The sequence below is a fragment of the Oxyura jamaicensis genome, chromosome 2, assembly GCF_011077185.1.
Source record: "Oxyura jamaicensis isolate SHBP4307 breed ruddy duck chromosome 2, BPBGC_Ojam_1.0, whole genome shotgun sequence".
NCBI classification, from domain to species: Eukaryota; Metazoa; Chordata; class Aves; order Anseriformes; family Anatidae; genus Oxyura; species Oxyura jamaicensis.
The window spans coordinates 79,588,595-79,600,649 of NC_048894.1; the positions used below are offsets into that span (position 1 = coordinate 79,588,595).

At 43.4% G+C, this 12,055-nt stretch overlaps 1 protein-coding gene across 1 annotated transcript in view; it reads left to right on the forward strand.

The window, feature by feature from the left end:
- PHLPP1 (PH domain and leucine rich repeat protein phosphatase 1) overlaps positions 1 to 7,437 on the forward strand; it is a 132,482-nt gene extending 125,045 nt beyond the window's left edge. The window contains 3 exon segments of the mRNA XM_035317690.1: positions 795 to 989; positions 3,200 to 3,428; positions 5,367 to 7,437. Coding sequence (XP_035173581.1) covers positions 795 to 989; positions 3,200 to 3,428; positions 5,367 to 6,494 — 1,552 coding nt within the window. The 3' untranslated portion in view covers positions 6,495 to 7,437.
- Positions 7,438 to 12,055: the final 4,618 nt, after the last annotated feature.

Genomic DNA, 12,055 nt, shown 5'->3' on the forward strand with positions numbered 1-12,055 from the left:
TGGGCCCCTGCCTGGCTCTCAACTTTTTTCTTTGTTAGGAATGTTGCTAAGATACAAGTGTAACCGACACATTTTGTCTGTGCGAGCCTCCAGTACTTGCAAAAGATCTGAGTGTTTAAAAGCATTTTCCTCTTTGCAAAGCTTCTTTATCTTCAGCTAAAGGATGTTTACCAAGCAAATCGGAGATACTAAAGGAAGAGGTAGAATGGCCAAAACTCTGAATATTCATAGTATGTGGAGCTTCTGTGACTAAGGCAGCACTTGACAAATAATGTACCAAGAGTCTGCTAGTCTCTGTGTCGCTGGCAATGTGATGAATCTTTCTTTGTTCCCTAAATACCTCTTCAGAAATCTTCAGCTACCTAGGTTTCCCTAGCAAGCGCCAGCAAACTTTTGCTTACTCTTAAGTAATTTAACTCAACTTGTTCATCAGCACATTAAATCATAAAGATGGCTCTTGGAGGGGCAAGTGCCCCTCAACTGCTGTTGTTTTGCACATACTTTTCTCCCCTAAGCTTGTTCCCCTCTCTCTAGAAATAGATTTGTTCGCATGCTGAAAAGGAGGAAGATTCCTTAGGGCTTGGCTTGAATTTCCAGCGCAGCTCTCTCCACATTTTTCACTGTTAGGTGGGCCTGACTCTTCTCCACAGCTCAGAAAGCAATTTTGGAGACCTTGGAAGAGAGATGGTTAAAACTGTCTCTCAGACCAGGCTGCACCTTTTTTTTTTTCCTGAATTATATGAGAAATTAATACTGGGTAACAATCTTGATGTTCTCCTGCTTGCCTTTACCAGGCTGTGTGTGGCAGCACTCTCGGCCAATAACTTCTGCGACAACAGGGAGGCACTTTATGGCGTTTTTGACGGTGACCGCAATGTGGAAGTGCCGTATCTCCTGCAATGCACTATGAGTGACATCTTGGCAGAAGAGCTACAGAAAACAAAAAACGAAGAGGAATACATGATCAACACGTTCATCGTTATGCAGAGGTAAGTCTTGGATCTGAAGCGTTTTTTTTTAACCTCCTGTATGCTTCCTGAGCAGTTCACTTTCAGGTTGGGCACTTGCTCTTTTCTTGCTTCAGAAATGGGAGTGGAGGGGGCAAGCCTTAGTATCTGGCAATTGTGTATTCTTTTATTGCTTGCTTTGTGAAAATTGCCCACTGTTCCTTTCAGCTGTGAGGAGAAAACCCCAACCCTTTCTCACCTATCTAAACAAACAAACAAAATAACAAACAACACCCTCAAAATTACTGAATGTTTATCTGGTATCTTCTTTAAGTCTTATGACTCAGAACTTGCAGTAGCCAAGGCAGTAGTGTAAACTTCTTGATCATCTTTTAAACTTCCCTTATTACTATTCCCTGTAAAACCGGGGCTGATCCTTGCTGTTTTTTCTGTACCAATTCAGGTTATTTAAGGCCACGCAAATATTTTAAAATATATATTCTGGCTGCCTGAAAAATATCTGTTTCATGTCATTCCTTTGACCTTAGAATATTATTTGTGCAAGATTCATCCAAAGAGATTGTGATACAATAGCTGTAAGTGTAATAGCAGCTGTGTGTGGTGGTTTTGGAGATCTGTGTGTATGCGTGCTCTTCTTGACAGAACAAGAAATTGTGCCTGGGGAGACACTGAGTGAGGAAGGAGTATGAAGGGAACTGAACAAAAGTGAACAAAGAGGTCAGGGAAACAAAGGAGAAAGCAAAAAAGCAGCTCAGAGATGAAGGAAATGGATCAAGTTGAAAGTAGGATCGCTAGTCGTTCAATGGCTGCAACTTTGGAAAGGAAAATATTCCAACTCTGATATTGGGGAAGAGAAGCATTAGGATGGTATTGAACCTTACAGACACAAGAGAAAAAAAAAATGCCTATTTCCCATAATTACTTAGTGCCTTGCTTAGACTAGTAGCTGAGAAGAAGGTTGCTGTATACTTAAAATCATCAAAAATGATATAAATTTACATATCGAAAGTACTTATTATGTTGGCTGTTTTTTTACTACTCATGGACTTTCACAGGAGTGTGGTATTCCTGGGGAAAAAAAAAAACTGCATTTGAAGGGGAGTGCGAGGGGAGATTCAAGTCAAAATAAGCTAATCACTCCTTTGGAGAAACAGAAATAATACTTACTCTAGTTGCATGTAAGCATTCATTGAGGATTACTACAGATACTATGCAACATTCTTGAAGTGCCTTTGAAAAAATAGAAAAGCATATTGAAGCCTTGGTGCAAGTTCATTTGTGCATTTTTTCCACACCATTTTGAATCAAAACTTCTTGCTAGCTAGACCTAGCCTTAACATAAATTTTAGTAGCCTCTGTAATCAGCTTTCTAATTGCTCTAGTTCTTAATTACCGTAGGTGGAGGCCCTGATAAACAAGAAACTGGGAAGGACAGAACTTTCTTCACGGTCCTATTTCAATTTAAACAAGTAAAACGAATAGTATTAGAATAAGTGTACATTCTAATGACAAAATTCTGAAAACTTTAGTTTTATCCATTTTTTTGTTTTTACTGTGACCCCTGGTAAAACATCAGACTTAAATATTTTGAAGAACCTGTTTTACGTGATAAATGAAAAGTCTGCCTTCTTTTAGGGGAATTAAACAGCTACTGTGGTTTTTTAGTCATTGTTTTATACTTTAAAAGCATTATTCTGAAGGCATCACAAAACAACCTCTAATGTCTATTTTTGCTCAAAACTGGAATTTCTAGAGTTAAAATTACTGTTTGGCTCCTGAAGCTAAAGATTTTACAATTCCAAAGCTCTATCTGGATAATATGACCCCCTTTTTAAGCCCTACCTGTACTCACTCACTTAATAGCTTTCAATACTTTTCTAACCCTCTTTGCTTCCCTCCAGCTGATCTTTAAATCAGACTTCTTTAAGATGTAGAGAAAGAGCGCTGACTGTGTGACTCTTACAATTGCAGATTTTTCTTGCTAAAATTGAGTAGATTTGAGTATCTGCATCTTGCTGTAAATAGCACACTGCCTGAGAGTTGTACGTGATTACTCTGCAGTGTTGCTATCGTGTTGCAGCCTTCAGTGAAGACGTTTGTCTCTGTCCCAGTGATCCAGTAGAGTCAATGCCCTGAGTGCTTGTGGTTGCAGAGCAGCAGTTGTTTCTCCTTAGTACCCATAACACTTGTTTTTCAATTAAAGAACAATCACTGTTTTGTTTAAATTCCAGGAAACTTGGAACAGCTGGACAAAAACTTGGAGGCTCTGCTGTTCTTTGCCATATAAAACATGATCCCATGGACCCTGGAGGATGCTTCACGTTAACCTCAGCAAATGTGGGGAAGTGCCAAACTGTTCTCTGCCGGAACGGGAAACCTTTGTCTTTGTCCAGGTGTTATGTGATGAGTTGTGAAGAAGAACTGAAGAGGATTAAGCAGCATAAGGCCATTATCACAGAGGTTAGAGAACTCAGACGTTGATATGAAAGGAGGACTGCTCCAAGTTGCAGCTTCCTTTGAGGACATTTGCATGGTGGTATATGAAATTACACGACTGTATGAGAAACCTCTAAGAGGCGTTGTTAATAGCATGGGTTCCAGAGTAGCACTTTTCCTTTCAAGGTGATTCATATCATGCTATCAAGTTGTTTTTCCATCCCATTGCCATGCTAGATTTCAGTTAGCTTCAGAGCCTGAGCAGCTGTCAGCGTGCTGTGGTGAAACAGGAAAGCTGAGGCCCTCCTCCTGTTGTGGGGAGTAACTGCTGTGTTGGTGCTGTCACGAAGAGCCCCTCCAGTCCAGAAAGAGCAGGGCTGAGCACTCGCAACAATGCCGTCCTTCCCTTGGGAGGCTTCTTAATCCTGGCAGGATGACTTTGCTGTCTGAGCTCCTGTGTTCTCAGAGCTGTCCTCTGACAGACCGCTCTTGAAGAGAGCAGTTGCCCCGAAGGAAAACCCGTCCTATGCTCAGCTGAAGGGCCATGAGAGGAGGAATCTATTTGCTCCCTTCCTACAAGCTTAAAGCCACTACTGTCAGCTGTGCTTTGCCTTGTGTGACACATGCATAGGAGCAGATAAATATTGTATCCTCTTAATGGGGGAGGAAAGGGCAGAATACTCACTGCTGTACACCCGTGAGGAGGTTTGTGTGTGTGTAATAAATCGTGCGCCTATTAATCTTGCCAGGAAAAGGTGATGATTGGAATCTCAAATGTGACAAGTTAGAAGGGAGTCACTCCGACATAGCGTGCATCACTGAGGCACGCTCGTTATGTTGTTCTGTAAAGGAAAAGGGAAATTTCTGCACAGAATCTTAAGATGACTCACTGATTTCATGCATGTTGATGGCTTATCACTTCTGTCAGGCTCCTAATGGGGAAGTTAACAAGCCGACAAGGTTTTTTTCTTTTGAGTGGTTTTAAAGGGGAAGCTTTTTTACTCTTCGTTTCTGTGTTTTTTGCTTTTCTGTATAATAACTACTGCTGTCATCAGCTGGACCAAATGAGCATAAATCCTCACCTTTGTTGTTGGTCTCCAACACACAATTAGTAGGCTGCAGCTATCCCCAGCAGGCTGACAGATAACCAGACTTGCCGTTTCAGATGCTTGCTCTGCTTATTCTGGCAGCTCAGCTTCTACCAGGACAGGAGCCTGGGATTTGGATGTGCAGGGGATTTACTTCTCAAATATGCCCATTTTTACTGGTGTTTTCCCTTCAGATATTACTCCTCCTCCCCTTGGAAATGTCATATCCAAGTGGAAGCATAGTAAGTAATTGGGGCATGTAAAACATTTCACTACAGTGCAGCTGACTGAGAAATGCAGACTTGCTCTCTGCTGCATTTGACTTGCATGCTTCATTTAAAGCCTTTTTTTTAAAAAAAAAAAAAAAAAAAAGATGAACTTTTGTTTCCAGAGTGATGAGCCAAGATGAAACCTACAATTGTTACAGCTGCAAGAGAAGAGTCATAACTGAATGACCTGCCCCTATATCAAGTGGAGCTGTGTGTGACTTTGCCCTGTATAAAGCCAGATATCGTGGGTGGAGGAGGGATAAGTCTGACTCATGGGTAAAACATTAGTCCAGTTGGCTCGCACAGCTGCAGAAGCAGAATAGATGTTTCTTTGTTGCAGGCTTCTGCTTTGTTGGTCTGGATAGGTGATGCTGATGACAAATCAGTAGGGTGTAGGAGGCTCAGTGCAAGACTGGAAACCAGCCATTGCTGTGTCCTGATCCCAGCTCTGTCACCTTCTTGCAAGTCACCTCTTCCATTTTCTTATCTGTAAATGGCTGTGTCTGGGGTACTGCAGAACAAACACCGGTAAAACCCGTGGAGGAGATGTGAGTGCCACGTGTCTTTGTCTGCGTTGTTTTCAGTTTTGTCTCCTCTCCTTTCAGGATGGCAAAGTGAATGGTGTGACGGATTCAACAAGAATCCTGGGGTACACGTTCCTTCACCCGAGTGTTGTGCCGCGTCCTCACGTCCAGTCCATTACCTTAACTCCGCAAGATGAGTTCTTCATTCTGGGGAGCAAGGGGCTGTGGGACAGCCTGTCGATGGATGAGGCAGTGGAAGCAGTCAGAAACGTGCCTGATGCGCTGGCAGCTGCGAAGAAGCTTTGCACTTTGGCCCAGAGTTACGGCTGCAACGACAGTATCAGCGCTGTCGTGGTCCAGCTCAATGTGACGGAGGACAGCTTCTGCTGCTGTGAGCTTAATGGGGTCCCACCCCCCAGCCCCGGCATTTTCCCCCAGTCCGTCAACGTGGTCATCAAGGACAGGCCCGCGGATGCTCTTGGGATGCCGTCTTCAAGCAGCGGCATGGCTTCCGAGATCAGCAGCGAGATCTCCACCTCAGAGATGAGCAGCGAGGTGGGGTCCACAGCCTCCGACGAGCCTCCGCAGGTAGCCATGAACGAGAACAGCCCAGCCTACCCCGGGGAGCAGCGCTGCATGCTGCACCCCGTCTGCCTGTCCAATTCTTTCCAGCGGCAGCTCTCCAGCGCCACTTTCTCCAGCGCCTTCTCTGACAACGGCCTTGACAGCGACGATGAGGAGCCCATAGAGGGGGTGTTCACCAACGGCAGCCGCGTGGAAGTGGAGGTGGACATCCACTGCAGCCGAGCGAAGGAGAAGCAGCTTCTCCAAGTGCCTGTGGAAGCCAGCGACGAAGGTATCGTCATCAGTGCCAACGAGGATGAGCCCGGCCTTCCCAGGAAAGCTGAGTATTCTGCCACGGGCACAATAGGGCGCCGACGGGGCAACGGTTCTGTGGCGCCGCAAGAGAGGAGCCATAACTTGATCGAAGTCGCAACGGATGCGCCTCTCAGAAAAACAGGGGGCTACTTTGCTGCTCCGGCACAGCCAGATCCGGATGACCAGTTCATCATCCCCCCAGAGCTTGAAGAAGAAGTGAAGGAGATCATGAAACAGCACCAGGAGCAGCAGCAGCAGCAACAGCAGCAGCAGCAGCAGCGGCAGTATCAGATGGACCACCTGGCAGACTATTACGACACACCACTATGACCCACTCTACTGCTCGCAATTAAACTAACAAACAAGGAGACTTGAGTGCGGGACCCAGTGGGCTCACGCTACAGCAGGGGTTTTCCTTCTCCTTTTCCTTTATACACTTCCTTTTCCTTATCCTGCCACTACAGATAACTGCAGCTTTTCAGTTTCTTAGGTTTAATATTCATGGACTTTCTTCTAGAGAGGCTTTACCAGTAAAGTTTAAAATAGTTAATATTCCCTTAACATATCAAGTGTAAAAACAAAAAACAAAAAAAAAAAAATAAAAATAATAAAAAGGTTTAATATATTGCTGAGAAACAGATGATGATGTAATATTTTTTAAAATGGCTTGTTTGTTTTGTTTGAAAAGCAGGGCAGTAGCCAGTGCTAAATGATTTAAGTAATATTGTAATACTGTATTTCTTTGAGAGAAAAGGCTTTTTTTGGTCTTGAAAATGATAGACATTTGTAGAATATGGAGACTAACTCCTAGGAGTTGCTTTACTCTTTCAGGTGACTTAAGTCACTGAGATTCACTAATTTTCTCTGAGAGAACAGTTGATTGGGAAACTACTGTAAATAGCTCAGTGTTGTATAGTGATGCTTACATGTTTTGTAGCCTTGGCATTAAGGACACAACCTGAAAAACTGACCTTTTTCTTAAGCAACTCTTTGGGCCATGGTCATTAAACATAACGGACTGAGTGACTGCGTACAAGTTAGCTAGAGTTTAGATGGTATAGACCATTGAAAGAAACCCACGTTTTCCTCCGGTCTCTTTCTTTCCTTACTTTTGCAGACATGTTTTATTTGTGTTCCTTATTGCTGCCACAACCAGCATGATTGTATAGAGCTCATTTGCTGTAGAACATTTACATACCAAGAGTTATATTAAAGCCGAATGCACAAATGAACATGTCATAATTTTTGTTATAATAAATACGAAATTTACAAACAGTGTCTGCTTTTGTCTGAATAGCTGAGCAGCAGCTTTCAAACAGCTTGCTGTGCTTTGTCGGCATGCTGCCGTCTGTTTAAACTGCAAAGTGTTAAAACTTTTTCAACTTGGTACGCATTTTTACACTAACTGCAGAAGCTCACGTGTACTCTTGGAATTTTTAGTAAGCAAAATGCTCAAAATGTCAAATGCTTTTTAAAAGATACTAAACACCGAGGAATTAACGTGCTTTTTTTCTTTCTCAGTATGAATTTTCAGCACTATTGATTTGCCCTTCACTGTGGTATTGACAATGCCAGAAGATTGAAGAGGAGCGGTGCTCTGACTCTGCCACTGCGACTGAACGACTGAGGGTAGAAATGATGAAGGGATGATGTGGGCTAACAAAAGGGAAAACACTGAATTTGAACAGAAGAGGAAAAATGTAAAGAGAAGGTGGAAAAGTGAACTCAGAGCTACCTGCATAAACTAAGATGTGGTTGAACACGTTAAATGAACATGAATTTAATGGCAGTTTGACTTTGGTAGCAAAAGGGTGTGTTTTTCTCACTCCTCTGGGAAAGGACCCACACCCGTTCGCAGTATTGCCTCCAACCAATTGCTTCATTTTCCTTGTCAGTCTCTAAAAAGCTGAATTAGTGCCTGATCACAACAACGTCTCGTTCCTTCATAACATTTGGTCTGTATTTTGGGAGCAGGCTATGGTAACAGGCAGTTGTCCGTACTCTGTTCCAGGATGCAACGGCCAAGTTAGGGCAGGATTGTCATTGACAGGAGATTCTGAGGTTCTTAAATAGTAACAGCAGAGGAGCAAACACAAAAATACATGGTTTGGTAAATGTTTATAGTACTTCCTACTATAGAGCTAGAAGATTGTATTGTTACTTGAGCTTCAAAATACGAGTTTCTTAAAGAAAATTCATTAAATAATATATTGGAAAAAAATTATTTGCAAGTAATTCAGGTGTTCTTTAGTAACAGTTTCTATATTGCTAATTTTATTGAATGATTCCTTTTTCCTTGATGTCCATGGAAAGTGTTTTTTTCTTTGTCTTTTCAGTTGTTTTTTAGACTGAAGGTGATAATTAGCACGGATACTACCGTGGCCTCGGCAAGTGATTACAAGTTTAGGGTTTTCTGAGCAAGCTGGAAAATTCTGTGTAGCACGCACTGCTAGTAGAGGAGTAATCTTCCTGCAGCTGTGTCTCTTCATGCTAACATGCCTCTGGTGTACTGAATTTGTGGTGCTTCTGGGGCACCATGTCATGTGAGGTAAGGTTTGTCCCCCTGCAGAGACATCAGTGAGAATTCTTACTCCTGCTGTATGCCTTCCTTGTTTGAAAAGGAACATACATATGTACATGGGCAGGATTCATAAAGACTTTCCCTTCCCTTCATTTTAAGGACAAACATCAACCACAGCAGTAGCAGGTTACAGGCAGCAATTCAGTTTTTCTCCTTGTTGCCTTTTGTTGAAGTGTAGATGGTCAAAACTCAGAGTCCATCAGAGCCTGCCACTTTCAGCATGGTCCCTTTTATAAAGTTAGCAACTGGTAACCGCATTCTGGACTCAGAGCTTTCATAGCATCCAAGTGACAGGATTTTGGCCAAGGACCTGTACATTTTGGATTTCTGGTTTGTCTGAAGATGTTTGCATTAGTAGCCTTCCTTAACAAGTCATAATGTGAGGGATTAATGCATTCACGGGTACATTTTGTTCCCCCTACTGGGCCCCCCATAACCAACTGAACAGGATCAGTAGGTTGACTGGTTGGGAGCATCTTTGAAAAGTTTAGCATTTAGTTTTAAACCAAGGGTAAAGGTTATTTTGTTCTCGTTTTAAACTAGGACTTGGAAAGCAAGGTACAGTTTTTGCAACTCGTGACTTTTCTGGACATCTCTGTCCTCTCACAAAGGGTGTTAGCATGCTCTTACCTCGTGAGGACTGAAGCTGAAGTCATTGACTTCATTTTGGTGCATTACTATCACACATGAGTTTATGATTAAGTGCATGGTATATTTTACACAATTTTGCCCAACCAGGAACTATCTGACTCAAAAAGAGAAGTGGATTTGTTTGCAGAATTTGACAGCTGTAGCAGGGGCAAAGGCTGGGGACTAAAATGAAAGGAAGGCTTTTAACTGAAGAAAAAAGAGAAGAGCCACACTACCTTTATAATCCAACCTTTCATGTCCTTTGAAACTTGCTGATAGCCATATCTGTGACTAGCAGAAATGCATGAACAGGGGGAGGTAGATAGCTGGTGGCAGAAAAATGAACGTATTTACATTGTTTTCTGGAAGATAACTTCAAATAGGAAGCTATGATGGTATTGAGGAATAACTCGGATGCTTAAATGCAAGCCTTTTTGGTGGCATAAAAGCTTTTTTTACTTTGCTTTCTGCCATAGTGCTCTTTCATAATGCATTTTGTTGTGCATGAGCAACCCATTGGCATTCTGCTTGTGCATTCAGAGCATGGCACAACCTCCTCATTGGTAACCAGTGCTGTAGTGTTGCTGCCTTCCTGTGGGTTATTGCTTTTAGAATGAGCCAAATGTCCATGTAGCTCATCTCCCTCACTAACAGGATGCTGTCACGGTGCCACTGCAATGTCCCATAAGTTACCTTTAAAGCATTTCCTTCATAATGATCTCAGCCTGATCGCTAGCTGTCGTGCTTTCAACTCGTACACAATTTTCTAGCAAACTGTATGTATATATTTTCTGAAGTATGACTTTCACTTCGGAAGCCTGTCCAGGTGGGGGTAGGTGTTAATGGAGTATTGCATCCACCTTTGGAAGTTATTTCTAAGAATTCCCCTGGCAGTCAGCTGTCCCTTAGTTATATTTAAGTAGTTAGCCTCTCTTTTGTGGTGAGAGACACGTTCCCTGAATCGTTTCATTTAGCCCCACCAAGCCAAGACGAAGTAAAATCTGGATTCTGACATAACATTGGAGAACAGTGGCATCCACCCATCTCTGTAAAAGGGTGTCCTTCCAGATGTAGTTACAGAGAAGCACACAGACAGTGTCCCTTTAGTGACCCTGTGCCTCTGCCTGCATCTCAGCACTGCTCATGGGTGGTGTCTTTTGGGTTTGGCCTTGCAAGTCCAGCTTGAAAATGCTCGCTTGTGTAGGTTGGTTGGAATAACCTAGTAACCAGCTTACAGATCAGGGCCTGAGTTATTTCTAGCAGAGCAAAGGGTTTTAAAGGAGTAAACAAAACAGTAACTTCAGCCTAGTCAGCCTGATTTGCCTGCAGTCGATGAAGAGATGAGCTTTTCTAAGAGGAGTAGGCCATCAAGTCTTAAGCTGAGCAGGTCTGAGCTCTGCTCTGCAGTTAGGTCTCTCAGAACTTTGGCTAGAGGGAGAGCTGCATGGCCAGAAGTTGGCCAAAAAAAATGAAATAAAATCTTTTGCTGGCAGCTGCAACCAGGACTTCAAAGTGGCTGTTAAATGACTAAGTTTATGCTTTTCTTGGTTAACCTGCATTACTCTCCTGCCTCGTTAATTGAATTGAGTTGCTTCAGGGCCGATTTATTGCAGTATTGCTGGATTAACTGATTTGTTTCTCACTGATTTAGTTGCTACCTGCATGCTGGCACATGCTTGCAGTGAGGATCCTGTGGGGTGCTGCCTGAACCCGCCTTCCTCTGGTTTGCCTGTGCTTTGGTGGAGGTTGAGCTGCATCCTATGCTGATGGCATAAATGTCCAAATGCCCTTCCTAACCAGACTGATGCTTCTATGGAAAGATAAAAGTTAAAATTCAGTTACTTCCTGAGGGCAAGTAAAACCCTCATAGCTATTTAAATCAAAAGGTTGGGGGGGGGAAGCCTAAATACTATTTTGATTAACAGCAGCCCCAGGTCAGAACTGGTATACTGTTTATCTAGTACTTCAGCGGGGAAAAGGGGTTTAGATAATTGATCCCTCCTTTTTCCAGTCTTTTGTTTATACTTCCCCTCCTGTTGAGTTCAACAGTTCATCCTTTGCACCTTCCTTTCTCAATATCAAAAGTTGAGAATCTCCTTCTGTTGACTCAGATACTTCCTCCTACCTCTACTGCATTTATCTCATGTGGTCAGCTGAGCCTGTCCTCTAGGTTATGACTGAGGCAGGACCTGAATGGGGAGGATGCCATTCTATCTTCTGTATTACCTTAATGCTGTGAGCTTGAGGGAGATGATTACAAGAGCTGGTCAGGAGCTTGATGGCACCGCATTGCTGAGGAAGCTGTTGTGTGGTAAATGGGATGAGATCAAGACCTGTTATGTGCAAGGCAGGGCTCCCCAGCAGGGACACCTGAGAGAAGATGAGGGTGGTGAGGCCCTGGCACAGGCTGCCCAGAGAAGCTGTGGATGCCCCATCCCTGGAGGTGTTCGCAGCCAGGCTGGATGGGGCTTTGGGCAACCTGGTCTGGTGGGAGGTGTCCCTGCCCCTGGCAGGGGGGTGGAACTAGGTGATCTTTAAGATCCTTTCCAACCCAAACCATTCTGTGACCCTGTGAGCCACTGAGGCTTTCTGCTGTAGGGGAACTGAAGAGCGTGGCTTCCTGCACCTCAGGCTATGGGGTGGTTGTAGTCGGCAGTGCCAAGGCTGGGGCCTAGTGCCT